General features: G+C 34.5%; 1 protein-coding gene across 3 annotated transcripts in view; it reads left to right on the top strand.

Annotated features, from left to right (window-relative positions):
• The window catches only part of KIAA0825 (KIAA0825 ortholog), a 229,148-nt gene that overhangs the window by 148,589 nt on the left and 56,359 nt on the right, over positions 1-24,200 (top strand). Inside the window, exon 20 of one of the 3 annotated variants that reach the window (XM_048930561.1) lies at positions 14,835-15,757. The exons of the other annotated variants lie outside the window; for them this stretch is intronic. Within the exon in view, the coding sequence (XP_048786518.1) occupies positions 14,835-14,877 (43 nt within the window). The 3' untranslated portion in view covers positions 14,878-15,757. Of the gene's footprint in view, positions 1-14,834; positions 15,758-24,200 lie in introns of those variants that run through there. 3 annotated transcript variants of the gene reach the window in all.

Below are 24,200 nucleotides of genomic sequence, written 5' to 3' on the forward strand. Positions count from 1 at the left end.
TATGTCATCATGCCAGGCCTAGAAAATTAGCCTAATTTATTATTTAAAACACTGGTGGGATTCCTAATTGCATTCATCATTAGATATGACACGTTTAGAACTGAGAACCATATCCAGTGAGAATTTTCCAGTTTGAATTTTGAAATAAAAATATTTTTCAAGAGATCCCTAGCTATTGCTTGTTACTATGGCAACAGCCCTATTTGTCTGAGAGCTCTGCCCGCTGCCAATGAGAGCGCGAGCAGCGTCAACTAAACATACGAATACATCAAAGACAAATTCATATGCTCAATCTGATCAGCTCAATTAATGTAAGAACAGAAGCTGAAGGGGGTTAAAAGAGGGCATCCATTCAGGATAGATGAAGCCCCTTTTAGCAGAATATATACGCCGGCCTTTTGGGGGAGGAATTTAGCACACTGTCAAAAACATTATCAGAAAAGGAAAGTACTAGGCCTCCTACACCTAACAGATATGAAGCTGTCAGACAAAGAATAGCACTATTCATTAAATGACACTTATTTTCTCCCACTTTACAAGAATACAGTGAACAAAACAAGCAGGGGAGCAGCTGAGAGAGACACTTTTTTCTTTTCCTAGTGATGACAGACATGCAGCAATTATGGTGATAACTAAGGAATACTAAACAAGAAGCCAGGCTCCATTCTGTTTATCACCTAAAATTTTATGTTGCTAAATTTGCATGCGACTCTTGTTTTGTTTTATTATTTATGTCTAGGACAAATTAGATCCTTTTGTTTTTAACACGGTGCTTTCAGTTTGGTGAAGAACGCTGCTAAACTACACACATTCTCTTGTGTTTCTTGCTAAATGGCCATATCAAGTTGAAGTGCTTTTGAAGTAAGAGAGTTTCAAAGCACAACAAAAGTGCTGTTACCAGTGGGGGGGAATGGAGCATTAGTGCAGTGGCTGGGGTTGTGTGTTAGTTCTGCTGCGCTTTACTTAAATACAGTGAAATTTTCTGTTGATTCTTGCCTAGACTTTCAGAATGTGGTAGGGACGTGTTACTTACGTTTATTGTTATTTTCCGTGTAGTCATAGCAAGTGTGTAGGTGTTATATGAGTTGTTGTGTTTTGTTTTGCAGCAGGTAGAAGTGAGAAGGAAGTCCCATCAGGTTGCTAGCTTTTAAGAATCTTACACTTAAGCCCTGATGATCTGATTTAAGGCCTATTATCAATAGTCTGCTACTTTTATCTGCATGATCGTGGCCTGATTGATACTGACTTTGTAGCCATGTACTCCATAATATGCTGTCAGGGAATGCTGACAGCTGCAATGAAAGAACAATAAATGTGGGGCAGCAGTAATGTAAAGGTCCAGCCAAGCTGTATGAAAACTGATAGCTACGATATTGGCTCCTATGTTACCACACATACCAGTCTCTTTGAGGATTTCTTGGTGAGTGAATTAAAATGGTCTCCTGATACACTGAAGGCAAAGTGTGGGGGAAGGCCTTCACTTGAAAAATCTGCAGATTGCTCAAACCCCGCACTGAAATCTATGCACAGATGTAAACCTATTTTGAGGGGAAAAAAAAAAAAAGGAAAAAAAAAAAAAGGATCAAGAAATGTTTCTTCTGTGAAAAAATAGATAAATAAAAATTGCTGCAATTATGTATACACTGGTATACATCAGTTCATAATATTATGGCCAAATTTAATGAGTTAGTTTGTAAGCCATCTTTTGCAGCTAAGTTTTTGAGGAACTTTTTGATTGTCATTTATTTTTACATTTCTTATCTAAATAGCAATAAGGAATTGGCAGTTTTCAATATAATTAAATATAAATATCCTCATCTTTATCTGTTATTCTTAGACAGTTTGTGACTTTGAAGTAGGCCCTGAATTAAGCTAGGATCTGTGACATTCTGAATTCAGTGTTTTTTATTTCATATTGTAAACAGATGTGTGTCCACTGTAAAACTAAGCTAGTAGAATGCAGATAAAGCAAATAAAATCTAAATTCATAATGGAAAATCCTGTTTCCATTCCTTTGGCATGTAGCAATTTTGTTGTGTCAAATGCTGCAAGAAGCTGTATGTCAAATAGCAGTATCTATCTTCTTGGGAAATGGGAAAAAGTGTACTTTCTTGCATTCTCTACCCTTCTTACCAGATAAATGACACTTTGGTGCCACATTACTAAATAAATGCAAATTCTAATTATTTTATTATTTAAAACCATGAGCTAACACTCCAGAAAGTTCAAATCCCATATTTATGAAAGGTAAAAAATGAGTTCTCCACAAACAGCTAATTGTCATGGTTCTAATTAGGTATTCTGAATGCATAAAATAACCACTGTTCTTTAGAGATGTATTTAGCTATTTTAAACATTTTTGCTCTAGCTGGGCTTGAAAAAGCATTTCTTTTAACAAAAGTAAACATAGATGAGTTTGTAATTTTTTAATGGTAATGCTAGTAAATCTGTCCATCTCTGAAAGAAAAAAAAACCTTTGGTCACATGCTGTTGCTGAATCATCTTGAATCAGTGTATTGAATCAATGGCCCTTCTACTGTTATTAAGGTCTAACATCCTTCTACATGTTCACATGCAATAAACTCAGAGATGGATTCACAGAGTACTTGCCAATCTGCAATAACTTCTGTGAGCAGTTCTAGCTAGCAACCTTGTCTTAGTATGCACTGGAAAAAATGTGTATATTTGATGTTTGCTGGGACAATCTGTGCCCCGGTACTGGCATGCTGAGCTCATGACACACTTCTTTCTAGTGTAGAGAATGTGTTTGTGACTTTCTCGTGGTAATTCTTATGCTAAATATTATAAAGCATAGTTCTAGCAGTATAATGATGCACAGTGTTTACACTCTACCAGCAACAGGTAAAAATACTTCATATGAGAGTGTGCAAGCAGTCCAAGGGAAGAATTAGAATATAGAGAATTTCCAAGCTTACCTACAAATACATAGTCTGCTGATCAGTGAAACCATAAGGCCAACTCCCTGTATCCTCAATCAAGAAATTTCGTTCTTTGTCTATATTGTGATTAGTTGAATAAGGAAGGCAAATGAAATCATTTGACTTAACTGCTGCAATGGTGGTCTTTCTTATACATTTGGATAATCAGTATGCAGCATTCAAGTTCCTAAAACAATATGCTGCTTTTATATTACTGTCATTTGAAAAGGTATATGCTCCTACAAGCTCTTTACCTTTTATGTAGGTATGGGTTAAAATCTCTAAAATTCATAATTATAATTTTTTTTTTCTAGGGAAAAAAAAAATCAGTTCTAGCCTGATGCCCTGCACAATATGCCTGGAATCAGCCTGAAGCAAATTTTAACATTCACATTATAACCCTCTGAAAGTAGGGATGTATAATGGGAACACTGACAGACCCTGAATGACACTTAGGTTGACAGACAGTAGCACCACTAGGCACCCATAATTAGATCTTTTGTGTGCTTGCAGTTAGCTAAAAAATGCTCCCTAGTTTATTAGAAAAACTATTTCAAAATTAATCATCAAAAGGTAAGCTGTGTCCTGATGAGGGAAATAAAACGAAATGTAAAAATTGCTTTTACTTTTGAATTCATCATGATGAATTCAATCATCTTTCATGATTTCATTTTAAGATACCCAACTGATAAAGATTTCATTAAAAATATTTATTAAAAAATTTATATTGTGGAACACAAGCTTTATTTTCTTCATTAATAGTTGATAGTCATTATAGGTTATTTTGGGGCTTATTATACACTGTAACAAATTGTTAGCTTATTAAAATACATGTGCATATCTTTTTTTTATAAGGAGTTACAATAGTTTAAGCTTCTTGGCTTCCTTGAATTACTGGCTATTTTCAAGTTTTCAAAAGTTTACTATGAAATGCACATTAATTGAAATTATGGCATAAGGTATTCTGTAGGTAGCATTTATGTAATGAACCTATAAGGCCCGTGTATTCTGAAATTAAAAACAAAACAAAACAAAACAAAAAAAAGAAAAAAGAAAGCTTATATAATACATACTTTAATTTTAATCAGTCTTATTTCAGATGAAAAATTCAGACTACGATCATCTGCATTTAGGTAAGAGGAAGCAAATTTCTAAATTTTTTTTTATGCAGTCATTGTATAGAGTTCATGGTAATAAAGAGAAGTTCTAAATAGTGATTGAAAATGACAATTTGACACAGAACACAATGAGTTGAATTTCTGTGTTGTGCTGAAAAGATTAAGTAAATAATTGGTTTTGTAGGATTATCTAAATTAATAATAGGCCAGGAAAGTATTGTGTTACATATAAGATGCAATGGTATAAACTTATTGCACACTGGAGGTCACCCTTGCTACTCCAATATTTTTTATGTTTTTGTAGAAAAAAGTGCAGGCAAGTATCTTTTCCTGTGCACATAAAGCATTTAAAAAATACTTTAAGCAATAAAGCAAGTGTGTGTTTGGGATTGTGTTAACTCTTTAACTGGTTAAGCAGTACCCTTTACAGGTACAGACCTTTGGAAAAGTCTTCTGTGTGTGCATTTACCTTGATACAAGGGCTCTGCTGCACTGAAACTTGTGCTACTGGCAATTGCTGCTATCACTCTCTAAGTAAGCTAGTTTAAAGCTAGTACTGGTATATCTAGCTAGATTGCCATTATTTGGCTAGATTGCCATTATTTGGCTAGATTACCATGAAGACTCATTCGTATCTGTGTAGATGTATTAAATTAGGCTCAAATTAACTGTTATGTCCTCAGATAGGTATAATTAAATGTTCTGTTCAGTTGATGAACAGAGTGCAAGGTTCACATTTGATTAGCGTAAGATCAGAGCTGAAAGGTCTTGAGAAATCCATCACTGTAACCATAGGGATCTCAGAGGAAAAGTTTGAAAATCAAATCAATGTCCTTTTATTTTCTGTCTTTTCCATGTCAGAAGTCCTTCTGCTATATCAGAACACAAATGGTGTGTTCTTCAGTTTGTGGCCAAGCAAGGCTTCAACTGAGAAATGCATTCTGGAGCATTCTGGAGCATCTGGAGCTGGAAAAAAATTAAAGCAAAATATTTTTTTCATCACTCATATGAGAGACAGGCTTATGAACCAGTGAAAATTCTAAATTCATGGAGTGTACAGCTTACTTATTTCTAACAAATCCAGCATAAATATTTGCTGTTATAACATCGTCTAGTAGCATCCATTAGAGGAGGTACAACAGCTAATGTACACTAGTTGAGAAAGCCCAATAAGATTCTGTGAAATGCTTTGTTGCTTTGTGGTTTTCACTTTAGAGAGTGAGTCACGCATTTTCAGGCTAAGATGAACTCAGGTTTCTGCACAGTCCAGCTGTGGAACCTGTTGGCTGAAGGTGTGTGGTAAAACACAGAAAAACCTGCCTGGCCCTGCAGATGCAAGAGTTGCTTTGTTGGACAAGATCTGATGTGCATCCTACAATACCTTGTCTCTGGCAGTATCTCTTCCAGTGGTTAAAAGCTGTGGTAGGTTTTTTGATGAAATAACTGCAGCTTAACCCCTGTGAGATTCAGCATTACAACCAGGTTCTGAAGCTTGCTGGGTTGTCTTCATGACCAGACGTAACTGATTTTATTCTGGGAGCCATCTGTGGCAGTCCAAGTGCTATGTATTTTACCTTAAATCTGTGAGGGAAAAATCTTTGTGATAATAAAAGAAATGTTGTATATATGTGCTAATCTACTGAAAATTATGCTTGATTGTTCAACCAAACATCTGAGTTTGCCTTGATTTCTTTATCACTCAGCCTTGGCTGGAAGCTCTCAAAGAGGTAGCTGTTACCTTGCTGCCCCAGTGATTTAGCAGCTCCCCCAGATTCTATTAGTGATAACAGCTATGAGTAGTGAGTAGCACTATTCCACTGTGGGGTTTTGAAGAGCCAGAGCAAGCAGATTATGGTTTCTGCAGACTTTTTCTTATTCTCTGGGAGGGTTAGGCAAGAAGAAAATATTCTCTACTACCTTCTCATGCCCAGACCCATGAAAGGTCATTTCTCTTGCTGTTTAGAAAGAGCAGAGTGCTAGCATTCTACCAGTGCCACCCATAAATATTCTCTAGACTTCAATCCAATTTGGAAAAAATGCTTGCCCACAAAGAACTTCTAGTGTAAACAAAACATGCTTTATAAATTAATCTACAATAAAGGCAGTCATTTGTCTCTCGTAGCACATGTTAGCTCAGGATCCTGTGGACTTTCCAGCTGGAGATATTTAATCACTGAACACCTGTCAGCCAGACTTTTCATGCTGCTCTCCATGATGCTTTCACTTTTCAATGGAATCTGTGTGAAGGGATTCGTAAGAGCTGAATATCACAGTTCTGTGCTCTCCCTCAGTGCTGCGGAAATCCAACATGAGGTCTTACTATTCACCTTCCCTGGGACGGCCAAGTACATAAAATGAAGCCAAATGTCCCAGCAGACATAATGTATCAGTTCGCTTTTTATTTGAAATAGTGGAAGTTATACATATTATGCACAGGGATGCAGAACCTGAAGTGTTATATATTGGGTAACTGTTGTAGCAGTAAAAATCTATCTGATTTACAGTGCTTCTACGTCTTTCAAATTGAATATTTTACATCACATGCAAAAGTGCAATTTATTTATCATCCTATTTTTTATAGTTTCTCTAATGATTAATTGAAAGTTTGAATTGTGTTTTTCTCATCAGGGCTTTCCTCTACCAAATTAAAACAGTGTTTTACTGGTTAGTTGTTGCTTTAGGGATAACAGCACTGGTCACCAAAGTGTTTGGCTTGTGTAAAAGTAGCAAATCTGAACCCTTGTTGAGAACTGAGCTTCTAGACCTACCTGCATACCTGGAACCATACAGTCACCAACATCTAATGGAAAAACCTCTCCTGCTGTACAGTCAGTGACAGAACAGTCTGAAAAAAAAAAAAAAAAAAAAAAAAGAAAACATGTGACCAGTTCCCCCAGCATATTTAGCCCGGAGCTAGGACACAAAACCTTCAGCTACAACTGGGAAGATCAAGCATATAATAAAATGATTTTATTAAAGACTTTTAGTACCATAACCTCTAACAATTTTGTATGCAAGCAGGATAAGGAAGATGTTTTTTTGTTTTTCAGCATTCTGCTAGTCTACCATAAATAACAGTTCCTCTTCAGTAAAATATGAATTCCTTTTGTAGGACAGAATTTGTCTTTGTAGATTTGTAGTTGAAATGCTACCGTAAAACAATGTAACATAGTGATAGTAACAAGGTAAAATTTTACTATGAATTTATTCTGCTGAGATGGAACAATAAAGTCACAATTCTGAAAGAGGCCTGTGAATGTTATGTAATATTATCATCATCAATTAGTAAAAGATGCCTTTCCAGTAGCTTCAGCTGAGCAGATAATGAAGAGGTGGAAGGTGGGAGGAGAATTTGTCATTGACTGAGAAGCAGAAAAGCACTCCTTCCCAGCAGTTCCCCAAACAAGAACTTTTTTTTATATTCTGGCAGCAAGCCAATATGCACGAGTCAGGCTTTCCAGCTGCCAATTAGAGCAGTCCAGTCTGCTTCCTTGCCAAAATGAAGTAGTGGCCCAGTAAAATTATTCACAGTTCAAACTGTTTCTTCAGAAGAGTGATAGGGTATTGAGAATGATTTTGTTTCTTGAACCGATGAACAGCAACAACAACAACAAAACCATAATGAGTTCTTAAAGTGAGATTACATAGGATTTGTACAAATGTGATATCTCAAAGAACGAATTTAAATAAACCATTAGAAAAGAATTTAATCTGTAATTTCTTTAAAACTGCATGTGTTCACTGAATCATACTAAAGCCAAAATGATGTATGAAAAAAATGCACCTAATTACACTTTACTCCAAGACACACAATTGTCTTTGTATTCTGCCAAGAGTTAATAGGTGATCCTATGAACATCGTTATTAAAATAATCAGAGAAAAGTAAGAAACTATCCTATACACATAGTATTAAAAAGTAAATTAAAACTAAGTTGGTTTAGATTTCCAGGAAAGTGAAAAGACAGCATACAGACTGTTAATATTCCATGATATATAGTGTGACCTCTCATGCGGAGTAATCTTCTGACATGCTTATCATGGTCCTTATAAGTGATACTTAAAACTGTGTCACAGCAAAAAAAAAAAAAAAAAAAAAAAAAAACACCAAAAAAACCCAGTATCTGATAGTTTATTTCAGTATTGGTTCTAGTAACAGAAATGGTAAATAATAAGGGAAGTGAACCTAATTACTACCCAGGCTGTGTGATGACCTGTATTTTATTTGACAAGAGAGAGTATCACTATTGCAGACACATAAAAATATAGAGAAATTAAGCATGAATGGAAATCCATTGCCATTCATGCCAACTAACTACATGAAATGAATCAAAAATGCTAAAGATTATACTGCTCATTTTATTCAGTATGTGAATTAACGTTCAGGTTAATCTGCCTCTAAATTTCACAGTACATGCATTATGATAATTTGAGGGTTTCCTTCATTTCTCACAATATTCTACTTTTTATCCATAACATGAAGACTGAATGGAAACCATATGTATGTGAAATTAAGGTAAAGTTAAGGAAGAACATTTGAAGATATAAAATCATATATTTTGGATCTTAAAGATGCAGTTTTTTTCTTTCTCTGAGTGACACCAGTGTAAAGTAAAAATCATAATTTAGCATGCCTTGCTGTTTTCAGTATCTGATATTTAACTATCCTAATTATGTAATTCCTCTCTTTGGAAATATGCCTTACTTGTCCTTTCTTTTCCATAAATTTCAGTTGTTGAATCTTTAATACTTAATAAAGACAGACTTTTGTCTGGAACTGGAGATTCAAGTTCTGTTTGTATAAGTTTAAGCACATGAATTTGAAGCCCAAAGCAGAATGTTTTAGTATACTATCAGTTTACAAAAATAGTAGCTCTGTTTCTTATCTTATTCTCTTTCATACGTGCGTGTAGTGGAATATCTAAGTATTTTTTATGTTCTTGATTGTTTTTTTGTTTAAAAACACTCTGCACTCTGTACCTTTAGCAAAACCAAGAGATATGTACAAGTAAATACAACGTTTGCAACATATGAAAATATGTATAAGTATACAGATTACTTATAAAAATATGGTATCAGAGAAGCAAACTTCATGCTTGGTTTGACAGTATTTCTGATATTTTGTCACCACTGTGGGAAGGCATTTTGCAGTCTCAGAGTATCCTCAAGAAAGCTTTTTTCCCTTTTGAGAGAGTTTCTTTAGGTCAGAGGATTACTGTCTAGCTTTAGTCAGTCTTTTAGGTGAGCAGCTGACATCTTTTTAATATTTGAACAGACTTTGAACATCGTTTGAACTCTAGGGGAAGCCACTGTGGAAAGTGGAGATGTTCAGAGATAAGAATACCCAAGCTAAGAATCCTAATGCTAAGAATGCACATCTTGTTAAAGAAAAATGCACTGCACTAGCCAGTTTTTAGAATGAAAATGTTGTTTCCAATTACTATGGATAGCCCAGCTAAGAAGTACGTGTAATGAGGCTAGGGCATCACTCATTCAGCCATTTTTGTATAACCGTGTTCTGACCTCATGGCTGACCCTGCTTTGAGTAGGAGGTTGGACTAAAGACCTCCTGAAGTCCCTTCCAACCTGAATTTTCCTATGATCTTATGATCATCCACCAGGTTTGGAAGAAGTTTCCTAGCAACAAGAAATTGAAGGCATTAGTAATGGGTGAAACCTAGTGTTGGGAAAAATCCAAGAGTACTTCTAATCTACGAATTGAATTGACCAATATTGTGTACATCTCCCTTAAAGCAAAGGTATATTTATTGTGAATCCTTTGAAATGCTTTTTCTCTGCTTATCTGTCATGCTCTTCATTCTCCTTCACAAAACAATCTCTATTTCTGATCTGATTTCATTCATTGACTGACTGTTAGGTGAAATTGACATATCTATAGGTGCTACATAGCACTGTAGCATTATTGGTATACTGGTGGTCTTCTCTTGTGTGATATTCCTTCTCGACCATTCAGTGGATGCATGAAGAAATTTTGTGGAACTTACTATAGTTCCTAGTGATAGGGTAGGACACATTGAGGAATGACTTCTGCCACTTAAGTAGAAGTTAACACTCTCAGAAGGGTTAACTGCTATTTATAGTTAAAAGTATTATGAAATGTGGAAGTAGCATTAATGTTGTATAGGCATCTAAAAATTAAAATGAATGTCAACTACTGTACACTGATAGATAAAATTACACAGCAGTGCCACTTTGAGTTCCATACCCTGCCCAATTAACAGTGAATCTTTGACATTTTTAATAGATACTCTTGTCTTCCAGTAACCTTTACAGAACTTTGAGAAAGAGAAAGTTAATAATGAGCAAAATTTAACATGAATTAGTGTAATCTCAGAGCATTCTTGCCAACCTTTCATTCTGGCATGCCTTCATTTTTTGAAAGAAAAAGAGAAGCTTTTTCCTAAAGCAATATGCTCATTGTTCCAGTATGAGCTGACAATTGATATTTATTGCTCAGATGCAAAGCATAAAGGCAATGCTATTTAAAAATATTGGACCGAAACCCTTTTGTTGCACAGTCCTACCCAAGACTGAATGTAATGAACTGTGAAAAAGTTGGATAGTAGAAGAAAAAAAATTGAGAAGTCTTCCTCAGTAAACTTCTATTGCTCTACTTAGAACAGAATAATAGCTTCATGTAATGGTTAATGTTTAGCTCTAGTGCAAACTGAAGCTTCTCATGATTGATAAAGAACATATTCTGAATAACAACTTGAGATAGACCTTGCCGGATGCAATGGAGGCAGATAAAAAATGACCTATAACGAGGCTTCAACATAACCTTTGAGAAAATGACTGCATGCTATCTTTTGTATTCTGTTATTTGTGCACAAATTTACCATATTTTCTCTTAAATAAGTATTATCAGTAAATAAAAAAAATAAATGCCTCCCAGCATGTTTAATGTGGCTAACAGAGGGACAGTCAAGACCAGTGTACAGGAATAACTTACTGAGTAGTTTCTTGCTCTTCAGTTATGGGCATGGTGCTATTTTTCTCTAGCAAGTGGAGGAATCTGTTGGAATCCAGGATTTCTGGTCAAATCAGAATCATTAATTGATTTTCTTGTCATGGAGGATTATAATCTTTAGCCAGTATTTTAGTATGAGAATTGACAGTTTGATGGAGTGACTCAATTGTAAGGTGCTGAAACTTAGTCTCTACAATAAGTATTCGGCTCACAGTACAATTGTCTACTTCGTTTGAATCAGAAGTTATTACAGGAAGTGATGAGCCACCAAGAAGGCAATAAGAATGCAAATACAAATTCATTTCTTGAGAAATACTGTTTATCAGCAAAACTAGAGAGCTACTTTGCACTGGTATCCTGAATAGCAGTGACTTCACATGGTTAACAATACATTTATTTGGTCACTGCTTTAATATATTAATATAAAGCATGCTTACTGTAACAAAAAATGGTGTGTATATATTTGGATACTGTGTAAGATGTTGGAAATGCATCTACTTTTTTTTTCCCCCCCAAAAAAAATTCATAGAAATAGTTTAGGTAAAAATGTTTGATGTCTCATTGCAGCCTCACTGCAGCATTCTTACCTGAACTGCTGTGAGAACAGTTACTTCCCTGTTTTCTAAGTCCCTCCAAACCATAGAAAGGTATACTGAAAGTTTGTTAATAATAGCCCTATTTCTATTCTGGTTTTTCTGATACGATGGCATTTGTTTGCTTTACCGTTAGAGAATTTTCTTGGATTCAAAACAACAAAGATTCATACCTGTACTGGTTTTCTTGCAGTTTATTTTTTTGTCCTAATATACTCTATTATAGTTAATATAAACTGTACATTTCTTTTCAAAAGGTGCTATGTAATCAATTCATTTATATATATACAAAGAGAACAATATTTTGAGCTATTATTGAAGAAAATTTGATGAAATTTGATTTGGTGGGATAAAATTATGCAGTTCTGTTAGAACAAATTGAGGAAAAATCAGTACCAGCTTACAGATGCTTTCAGGACAAAAAAAGTGCCAAATATTTTGTTTTAGTTCGTCAAACATTTAACCAATTTTTCATAACACTTCAGATTTAGTATGCTTTGCGATTTGAAGAATTCATAACATAACTTTCATACTTATTCATATTTGCAATACGTATTGTGATGTCCTCTGTTCACTACAGATTTAAGTATATCAGGTCCAGAAATGCTTTTGTTTTTTTTTTTATACCCACAGTGCTACCAATTGTTCTTCCAGTTTTAAGAAATATCACCATCTCTTTATCAGTAGCCAGCAAAGAAATGAATGGTCTTGTAATGCTTTACTGAGTCAGTTTCAGATAATTTAATTGTTCTTCAAGTTTCATCTTGCTAAACTATACACTTCAAGTCAGGAACGTCAAAGAAACAGGTGTCTGCAAACTGTTGTTATTAACCTGCTGCAGAGTGTGGAAACATTTTGGGATGGATAATACTGTCTTGATTAATGATATAAAGTTCAAACAGCCTCCAGACAAACTGGCAACTTTAAATATGTGTCATTTTAACATAAGTGGATGTTGGTGGTATGATAGCAGAGTTGAACCTTCCCACCAATATCCTGTTACATTTTGTTGCTGTGTGACAGATGGCAGCAGAGGGGCAGTTTAGCAGAATGGGATCACTGAATTCCTCCACGTAGAAAACATGGCACCCCCTGACATTCTATGATATTTGCTGAATGTTTCTGGAGACCAAACAGTGGAAGTGAACACTATGAGGCTGTGGGTGATGCTTTTCAGTAGTGGCAACGGAAACAATAGGTCAACTCCGGTGGTGCAGATTGCTTTGAGCATGGCATACAAGCTCTTGTTCATCACTGGTGAAAATGCACAGCTAATGGTGGTGAATATGTCGAAAAATAAGTATTTTGTTGCTGAGAATTTGCTCTATCAAACAGTGTTATTGCCCTCTTTGTATCTACTGTATTTTCCATGGAAATAATAGCAGGCATTATTGAGAGCAACCTACGTGTATCTTACTGCACATGAAGGGCCTGTATCCCTGCCAGCAAGTTTTGTTTTGATTGGGGTAATTAAGTTTTTCTGTGTTGACTCTCCCACGAATTCATCTACATTGCTACAGATTCATTGATTTCAGATGTTCATCTATGGTGCAAAATGTTGCTGGGTAACCAGCAATATCTTTGGAATCAAGAGAACAAGTGAGGAAAAAAAATGATAATAATGTGGGTTGTCTCAGCTCCACTTCTTCCTAGCTGTTAGCACTGGACAATGATTTTTGCTGCAGATTTTCACTTCCTTTATATGTCTGTGCACAGGTTTTTGTTTCTATTAATAGCAATACTATTAAATTATTAATACATTTAATATAATTTATATTAAGCTGATCAAATGCATGATCATTATGTGCTCCCAGAGTTCTTGTATGTTTAGGTTTTAGGTTCAGATTCATTTCTAATCAGGCACAAGAATTTGTGAACTGTTTTGTGTACTCCTGATCTGATTTGCTTTATCTGATCCCTTTTTCCCAGTGTTTGTCTGATTATAATGGTGCAACGCTCAGACATTTTGAAGTATTCAGATGTTTTCTCTCCGCCTGTCTTGATGAGTGTTTACTTTTGTTTCCTACCCTAAAGCTTATTATCTTCTTCCTTAAGCCTCTGTAGAATTATTGGTTGAATATCACATTTCTTTTACTTTGTGAAAGATTGGAGAATGTATTACTTCCCAACAGGAAACCATGACTATATTATACATAGAAAGATGGGGATGTAGCAAATATTCACTGAAGACAGCTGCGAGCTAAAAGATGTTACTCTCAGATCAAAAGTTTCTTGATTACATCACCGTAACCAAAAGATCAAAGATAATGTGATTTAATTTGATCACTGAGTCATCCAAATAAGCATGGAGCTCTACTGGCAGTTTTTCTGAGGTAGCAGATTGCAGTTGGTATTTAATCAGGAAAAGTATTTTAAAATAATGCCTTTAATAACATTTTAAAGTATTAAAATAATCTCTATGGTTTCCTTGGTTTTGATGGAGTCTAACCATTGGCATGATGATATTTTACTGAGACTTGTTCCTAAGATATGTGCAAGCGCCTCGCTGAAGGGTGTAGGTGTGGTGAGTCACCCATTCAGCACACACAGTTCCTTTTCATTCATTATTGCTTTGTAGCCTCCCGAATTTTGCATAACCTATGTGTGCATAACCAGTGTTCTGTTGTCAATCATTCTCATTTTTCTACACTAAACTCTCTGGCTCTCCTTTGATTTCAATGAATGGTGCCATTCATTCACATCATACTTTTCCACAGGCACCATTCAAAAACAAGGAGCAAGCAGTTGGCTTTTAGTGTGCAAAAGTTGTACGAATTTTAAAGCATTAGACTTTAAACTCAAAGAATTCAAAATGTATGCAAATCAGAAGAGGAGTAGAGAAGATGGGAGACTAGCTGACTTCACCTCTGCTTCTGCAGGTTGTTAACCCAGGAGCACAAGCCAGAGAAAGCAAAACGTAATCGTATTTACCTGCTACTTTGTCATGTTGGGCTCCTCTGTAAAGGAAAGAAATCTTGACATTTTTGTCTTTAAAGTATTCAAAAGTTAAGAAAACATTGCCCTACAAATTTACGTGTTTTGTTTTATGCTTTCTTCTGGAAGAAACCAAGATTTAAATTTTCACTTCAGGTAATTTTTTGAGTTCTATGATACTGTCATTTTTGCTATAGCTGCAATCACACATCACCATGCTCAGCATAGTTTGGACTCAGTCACAATTTTGGTGTCCTCCAGGGACATGTGGAATGAAATCCTCAGGCAAAGGAAGTCGGCTTGAGATGAGAGATATTACACCTGTGGGCTGTGTGAGGAAAGAGCTGTGGGAAGGGAAGAATTGGTCACAGCCTGAAGGAAGGAGCAGAGAGAAGATCATGCATGGAAGGAGATCTTGCATTACCCTACTCCCCTTTGCAATCAGGAAAGGGAAGTAGGGCAATACAAAGGAAATGAGTGTAAATAGCCCTACTGAAGAGAGAGGATCATCGACTGCTGATCCCACGGGCTTCATTGTTTGAAGTTTAGTATTTTCTCTAAAATTTACCTGGTTTACACGCAAAAGATTTCTACATCATCTGCTATATCTATATAATGTATTATCTGCTAGTTGGTAGAAAAATCTCTGGGATTTGATTATGCCTTTTGTGATGCCTTCAGGATAATGCCTTTCTTGATGCCTCAGATGATCAGTGTTACCTTCTTGCTTATCCCTTTATTGAAACTTATCATTGTAGAAATTCATTGCTTACTAAAACATAATTTCCCATTCACTTCTCTGATAGGTTATGTTTTTTAGTACTTGTAATTCTGTTAAACTAGTTAAAGCTGATAACTGTTTCCATTCAAGTACCGTGATTAAGCAAGACTGAAAATTTTGAGTGTATCTTTCTTAATTATACTGTTAATGGGATGATCTGTAGATATTAAGGGCTATAAGATAGACATTTTCTGAGTCTTGAAGTAACGGTCAATTTTTTTCAGTGATCTTGAGCTTCACTTTTTTATTAAAAGAAAGACCAGTAACATTTCTAAATATTAACAAGCTTTTTCTTCACTTCAACAAAATTATACAATTTAAGTTTTTTATAATTCTTTTTGTTTTAAAATAATTCTTGGTTCATTTATGTGTATATATATATATGTATACTTTTTAGACATATTCTTTGTAATTTGCTATGCAGTGTTTAAACTGTAAACTTTGATACATTGTTAAGTTGTTGCCAACAAAACAATGAATTTAATATTCTTTGTTTAAAAATATTCATATCTGTTTTTGAATGAAACAGTCTATTCAATCTTATATATATCATATTTAATAAAGAACAATCCACAGCAGAGAGAAAAAATGTCTTTATCCATAAGCAACCAGATGAGAAATGGATTTTCTTTCAGTCAAATCCTTTTAGTCAATGAAACAGCACTTTCATGCATACTGCACTCAAGTGATAATTAATATAGTCTAATTCCGGACATGATGCCTGAATTGATGTACTGTCATCAATACCCCATGTTAAAATCAAACCTTGACAGGGACTTAACACCCTGGAACAGGTCATCATACGATAATACTCTTTTTTCCTTTCAGTATTTGTCTTCAACCAAGCAAAGTATTACAAGATGGGGGGAAAAAAAGGGAAATAATTACAAATGAAGAGTGACTCAGGCTGTGAATAGAACATATGTTAGGCTAGGCAGAAGCATCAGTGAATTATATCATTTCATGATGAGGCGGCAGTGGGGCTGAACGGACCTATTTTAAACCTTGATGTATTTTATCTCTACTGTATTTGGACTGTCATCTTTGGAGAAAGACTTTGTGTAATTGAGAGTCAGCTCCAATATGCATGACTTGAGCATGAAGTGTAAGTCAGATGAACAGTGTTATGGAAGAAAGAGAAGCATCTAATAAGCTATAAATGAGTAATAACCTTTATACCTCAGACATTTAAATGTTTTGTGAAATAAATGTTTAATGGAATTGATTTTATAGTTCAATTAATAATATAAACAAAATTTTAAAATGCTTTAAAATCATTTAATTTTATGTTTTTTATTTGTTTGTTGTTTTCTAATTTTAATGCAATTTACAAATTTTCCATTGACATTCTTTTTCACATTGAACATATCATTATATCAGAACCAATGTCTCCTGACATCATATATGTGATCTTGGAGTATTTTTATTCTTGAATTCAAGGCTAATCTTCACAGGCTAGAATTATAGTTATATAGTTATTTGGTAATTTGTAATAAAAATTGGTTTGATGATGTCTTTATCTATAGTGCCAATAATAGATATATATCCAAACGAGCCCTTGGGAAGGACATTTCTGTATATTTTTCCTTTAATGTATATATACATTTAAATTATACGCAAATGTAAATCTGTTTTTTTCTTGAAGTGCTGTAAAATCATTGTAAAAGTATTTAATTTCAAGAAAGTTGTATTTCTTACATTTTTTGTTATTGCTCCTCAAGAAGTTGATATATTGACAGTGTGTGGTACGTATAGTGATAAATAGTGATTACTCAGGTAGAATTTTTGGTGATTCTAGTTAGACATTAAGAAGGCTTGCAGCAGGTCTTGCTTTTTATGTAAAATAACATGAATGGCACATAGAATGTCTGGCACGACTCAAAGAGCGTATTGCTTATTTCTATTCATTTGAATTTAATTGTATCCAACCTTTTGTTTGGATCTGTTTTCATGAGAATGGTTCTTCAGATACTCTGTCTCTGGAGACAGAATAATTTTTTATTGTTCCTGCTATGGATAAGGACAAGTGATGGATTCTATATGCAAGCTAATTGTCCAACAGAAAACATTTTTTTATTAGGTCGCTGTAGGTACATAGAAGTGTAATGAGTATTTTACAATCTCTTTGTACTTCCTGCACAACAGTTTCAATCTTAGAATAAATGTTATAAACACTCACACATATTAAAAAACAGCTATTCAGAAGAAACAGAAAAAAAGTAATAGTAATCTAAGGTATAAGCCTTTATACTGAAGAGAAATGTCATCTGGCCTGCATGTAGAGCACCCTAATCACCCAACAAATAACATGGGGGACTGGGCAGGTCTGCCTGCATAACCTTGAAGGGGAACACAGGCCCGGGGAGTTTCAGAAAAACATTTTCTCCTCATATCCTGTGCATTAAAAAAAATGGCTTATTGTACAGTTCGTTATACCTTTCCTTCTTCTGGAAAAAAAAAAAAAAAAAAAGGAACTTTTCTCAAGTTGGACTGGAGATCCATATGAGTTTTTGTACAGACAATAGCTCTAAGATGATAAAGGAAATATTTTACTTTAAAAGTAGGTGCTATCACCCCCAAAATGTCAGTGTTTACCTTCTGTTAAGATATGTTATTAAGTTACTGTCATTTTCCTCCTTGTGTCTTGGCACAGTACGTGTAAATAAAATGGTGGCACAAGTACGCTTAACAGAGAGACAAACAGAATAGAGATCCAGCATGTCTAGAAAAATGTAACTTTCTTTGATCGTGTGCAGGAGAGCTGGGCTATAAAATTAAGCAAGCATAATGAAATGGATTTTGCTTGAAAACAACAGAACGTCCAAAGTGAACTGCAGAAATTAAATCTGAGAATATTGGAAGACAGCAGCCAGAGATCAAAGTCCTTTTTTTTCCTCATCAATTCAGTCTGCCCTTTCTCTACAATTGATACTTGTATATCACTTTCCTTCATATAACTTCGTATAATTTAGAGGTTTTTTCCAACATTGGTGATTCTGATTCTATCACTTCTGAATACTGGTATTAAATTAGAAGTGTATGAACACACACATGCATACACGCACGTATTTAAAGAAGGACAAGTGGTATAAAAGTTACTTACGTTATCCAAATACCAAATGTGTTGGTTTTGAAGTATATCTCATTCCATGATTCCATTGTGATCATTCACAGAAGAACCTGATATTCCTCATGTAAAATGAGATAAGGAGAAAACAGTAACAATAGCATAGTCTGAAATGTAAAGAGATTTGGCAAATAAAAGTGTAATTCTGCTTTACAGCACCAATAAACTTTTGTCCCTGCAGAGCTGAAAAACTACCAACTACTGCTTACTAGAAGACAAGAAAGAAAATAGCACCAGTAAATTTTTTAAATTAGAAAAAAGACTTGTTCACAAATAAACTCAGGTGAATCAGTGGAATTTGATCACATTTATGGAATTTTATCCATGGTTTTGAAATTTCAGAATGAAATGTTGATTCAAATTTTCTATTGGTAATTTTTCTTCTGTACTAATTACTCTGATGATTTTTGATTGAGATTTATCTTGGTGTATTCTGCTTTGGGCTTTTCCCAAGTCTTATATGATGTGACACATATTCTGTCCAGTCAGGTTCTCATCCTTCTGACCTTTTATATGGTAAATGTTGTATGTGTGCTTCCAGTCTTCTGGGTGAAGATATCCTGCATGTGCGTCCTTCTGATCATTCTTTTCTCAAATGCACTGTTATTTTGCAGTTGGCAATCTTTCTTAGGAACATATATTTATAGAAGTATTTCTTGTTTGGCATTAAATCCCAATGGGTTTAAAGTTCATAAAGATTTCACAAAATTGATAGTTGGGTGGGTTGTGGGGCAGACTATGAGTCTACTGCTAGTCAAACTGAAGCTGTAGTCTTCATGAAAACTATGCAGTTCTGAGTGACTGGGACAAGTATTTATTCGGGTTCAGTTGCTAGAAAGAGATGGTAATATCAACTAAAAAGCATACTGTAAAGGAACAAAACTGATACTTCTGCTTTCTGGCCCTTTTGCTCTTATAATAACAAAGCAATATCCTGAATTAAAAGATGATGACATATGCAGTCAAAATGAGAGGATTGTAATTTTTTCCTGTTATGAAGAGCTTTAATTCAGTGATTCAGTTTTTGCATAGTTTCTCCAAATAGCTCCATTTTTTGTTTTCGTTGCTTTTTCTTTTATACATACACTTAGTGCAAATACCTCTTTGAGAAAATGTGTGATGATGGATATATGGTGAGTTTAAAAAATTAGAGGTGTTCATTTTATCTGCCTGCACACCACATTATGATATTCCCAATGAGTTTCACACTAGAGAGTGGCAGAAGTTTGACAGTCAGTTGCCGGTACATTAGTAGTTGTAGAAATTGGCTGTCCAGAAGTACGCACAGTTCACTGATTTAGAACATAAGTTCTAAAGTAAAAATAAAACAACTTCTATCTTAAATTTTGGGGAAAAAAAAAGAAAAAAAGAAAAAAAAAAACCTAAAACAATGAAAATGTGGAAATTTATTTATTTATTTTACTGGAGAATAATGAACAAAAGTGCTGTGCCTTTAAATGTTCCTTTGATTATTTTGGTGGCTTAATCTTATTTTTTTTAAGTCACTGTGTAAAGACTTCAGTCCTTCCTAGTAAACTTCAGATATTCCAATTGTATTATTATATCTGCATGATTATATCACTCCGAAAGTAATACCTACAGTTTTGAAACTTAGCCATCACCATTAGCTGTGCACTGTCACTGTTGATAAACAAGAGCCTCCATGCCACACTGTAACTGGTGCACAGTGGAAGTGACCCACTGTCACTGTCACCACTACTGAAACAGACTAGCACTGCCTCACTGTGCTCACACCCACTGTCTGGTTTCCATCAACGTTCAGCAAGCATCAGTGAACATCAGTGTTTTTTTTTCACATGCAGGAATTCAACCTTTGCTTCATTCACACTTCCATGTCAGATGCCATTTGTCAAAATGCCCCTCTGCTGCTATCTGTCACACACAAACAAAATCTAATGGGAAATTAGTAAGAAAATACAACCATCCGCCTCTGATGCTATGGGCCAACATCACAAAATAGGAGGCATTACTTTCAGAGCATCCGTCAAAGTAGTATTGAAATCAGACAAGAAGCAAATGAAAGCTTTTAAGTATTTAATTTTTAGATTCTAGATTTGGGTTACGTTTAGCTACTTTACAAATTTTAGAGTTCAGAAATATTTTTTACTTTTGGTTTTGTTTTGCTTACAAATAGCTTTGCATAAAAATCTTAGAAAGTTCAGCTATTTTAAAATACCATGTTTGATATTTACCTTGCAGCATTAAAAAAATTGATTGCGGCAAAGTTGTGAATGGATCTTTGTGTTTGCCTTGTTTTAGTATTTAAAGCTTGAATTCAGTTGCACATACCACCATCTTTCTAAATTTTTTAAATGATACAGTGATTTTAAAATCATAAAAGAATTTTAGAAACTAGAAATAAAATTGTCCACGCTGTCAGTAAAAATACCAATGTGGTACGTGTGTCAGTAAGTGCAAGCTGTAAGTCTCCTGGAAATGATTCTTAGAAAGATGTTGCATTCAAAATAAACACACAGATTTTTTTTCTCTTGAAAAAATAAAAGCAGAAGATAAATCACCAAGGAAAAATATTTTCAAATAACCAGTAAGGATACAGATCCATAATATCTCTCCCTTCTGCCAGAAGAAAGCAAAAGAAAACTATTTCACAAAAGATCAAGCATAGTATTTTCTTCTCATTTTTAATGTCCAGTTTTCTTTAAGTGAGCTCCACTGTCCTCACATATCAATCAGTGAATAAACACAAACGATTGATTAAACATTAGAATTTGTTAACAAATTGAATCAACTATGAATTAGGAAGTGGAAATATACAGTTAGAACAGAAAATTTGTTTACAGTTTGAACCAGTGATGAAAATGATCAAATTCTACCTCACTTTTCTCAAGAAGCATTATTATTTTTCACATTTTCTTTTCCTGAACAGTTGTATTTGTTGCAGCTATCGTAGAGAAATAGTTTCTTTTCACTGCTATTTTACTTTTCCAATAATCTTTTTGCTATAGCACTCCTAATCCTACAGCCCATACTCCCCCATACCCCTTTTGCACTAATATAATGTCAGAAAATGTTCTGCTTTGTTTATAACAGGATTTCCCTTCCAGATTCAAGTACCATAGAGCAGCTGGAAGCGTGTAGTGGCCGTCTGTAACAGTACTCCCATCTTTTTAGCATTAAAATTAATTTTCCTCATCTTGGCATATAAAGAACCCAAGTGTGCCCCTTACCTCATTACCTGAAATTTTACAGTGACACCAACAGCAGGGGATGTGGTGGAGCAGCTTTTTGGATATCAGAAGTAGAAGCTCTGGGACTATTAACTTGAATAGACAGTGCAATCCTGTAGTCTTTAATAGATTCTTCCTTCATGACTGCTGATGGCTGGAGCAATGTGGATGGATACCATCCAGGTTTTTCTGTCAGTCTGATAGTTTGCAATTTTCATACCTGGGTAGGAAAGCAACTAACACACGCATCTAAAGTGTATTGTTGGTATGCACTACTAATCAGCAATCTTGTTGACTGTCATAGAGGAGGCTGAATGTTCATGTGAACATGTTTATGTGTAGTACAGAGTAATGATACAAATGAAGAATAAAAATGAAAGTATTTTCTGGTCTGCTTTTGCTGCCGTCTGCTTGGTTTTTTTTGTGCATGAATGTGAATTTTCAGTTCCAGGTACACATATAGTTCCATGAAGTCATCATTCCTCAGCATTATTCTACAGAAAACAGTGTTTGGGTATGGTAGGACTGTACGTAGATATATAATATGGAGTCAACAGAGGGATGTTGGATCCCAGTTGGTTACCATGATACTAAGGGGCTGAATATAGGTAAATTGTGGCTATTCATGGTAAAAGAAATGTAGTGGGAGCCTGGTCTTCCTTGGGATGAAACTGGGAGATATATAGTCAAAGCATCTCAGATTTCTGCAGCTAACCTCTTTTTATATTTTTGTGGAATTGAACAAATCTATATTTATGTTATCTTTTCACCTGTTCAGTATGTTTATTTTACTTCAGATTACTGTTTCAATGCCACAATTTCACATCAATTTCTTCATTTGCATTACTATATTTTCATATTACTTTCTAGCATCAGCTATTTTTAGAAAAGCATATGTATTTTTATTACAGTTATTTTCTATTATATTCAGTAAGCATTCCCAATTCCGAGTTATGAGCAAGACCTCCAGAAAATCACAGATCTTTAAATATACAGGTGAAATTTTTCTTCAATTTCTGACAGTGGAATAATCTTCTCAGAGCACTAATGCAAGGCTTCCACAGTGACTAAATCAATTTTGAATTAGAACTTTGAAAAGAGATGCTTGCAGATATTATTACAAGCAAGAAGTCAAAAGATGAAAAGAAAGCCCTAAAAAGATAAAGAGAGGAGGAAAATATACTGAAAAATTAAAAAGGGGACTTAGAAAAAAAAAATAATACTAAGGATAAAAAGGATGAGTGTATGAAAGGGAAGCCGAAGTGGAAAGAAAATTACAGACTAAACAATCATGTAACAAAATGCCTAGATTCACTTGCCAAATCAGTGTCAGTGAGATCCTTCCTTAGGCTCCTCTGCCGTGCTCAAAGCTGGCATTCTTTTCTCAAGCTCAGATATTGGTGTGCCATATGATAGTCATGTGAAATTGTCTTTCGTAATTTCCTTCAAAAAAAAACTGATGTGATTTTTTCACTACTTAAAGCCCCATAGTCTGACAGATAATCAATGAAAATGGGGGACTAGATTTAGGGACAGTAGAATTACAGTGCTGAAATCAGAAAGTTAAACTTTTTGGGTCTGGGTTTAAATCTTAACATCATTCATGTGAGGAGCTGTTTTGTTCTTGACTATATAGCATTAGGATTCATGTCTTTGATCACCACAGAAGAAACTGTGAACTGATAATTAATTGTATGTCTTCATGTAACTTTACAGATAAAATATTCTGCATGGACACATAGCTTGAACTATGTGTTATGTGTAAATATACATTTTAAAAATATTTACTAAATATTGTGGCATATTATTTGTAGGTAGTATAGTAGATTCACACTACCCTTGTGTGTAATCATAAAAAATGGAAACTTTTAGATACATAAAATGTCATTTTAAAATGTTAGACCATTCTGATATATTCTGTTAGGTGGAGATCCTAAATTTCTTGTTGAAAAGTTGAATATCAAGAGATATGGCTGCCTCTTACATAAGCTTATATGCTAGAGAAATTACTTCTTTGAACATGAGAGAAGGTAATACTAAAAGCAAGAAAACTTGAATTAAGGAAATAAGTGCTTTAGGTAATTACTGAATTGTAATCATGACTTAGTATAATGATGTTTAGATTTGTTTGTTGTAAAGAGTAAAATTGAATATCTTGAATGTATTTGGCATTTAAAAAATGTTCAACATTATGGGGCAAAAAAAGGAATCGAAACAATTTTATTCTTTGAAAAGGATTTAGTCCTTTTGTTGTTGTTATTGTTATTGTTGCTTTTATTCTTATCATGTAAGCATCCTCATTAAAATCTACACACCTGACTAAAAACAGGTATTTAAAGCATAAAAATCCATTTTCAGTACGTGACACTTTATACTCCTTGTTGCTGTTGATAATTTTGTAACTACTCAAAATATGCAAGAACTGCAAAAAAAAAAAAACATGGTTTAATATTGCTGGAAGGAGTTGTAATGACATTTTTTTCATGAAAAACATGGAAAATTCTATTTCA

The sequence above is a fragment of the Lagopus muta genome, chromosome Z (genome assembly GCF_023343835.1).
Source record: "Lagopus muta isolate bLagMut1 chromosome Z, bLagMut1 primary, whole genome shotgun sequence".
NCBI classification, from domain to species: domain Eukaryota; kingdom Metazoa; phylum Chordata; class Aves; order Galliformes; family Phasianidae; genus Lagopus; species Lagopus muta.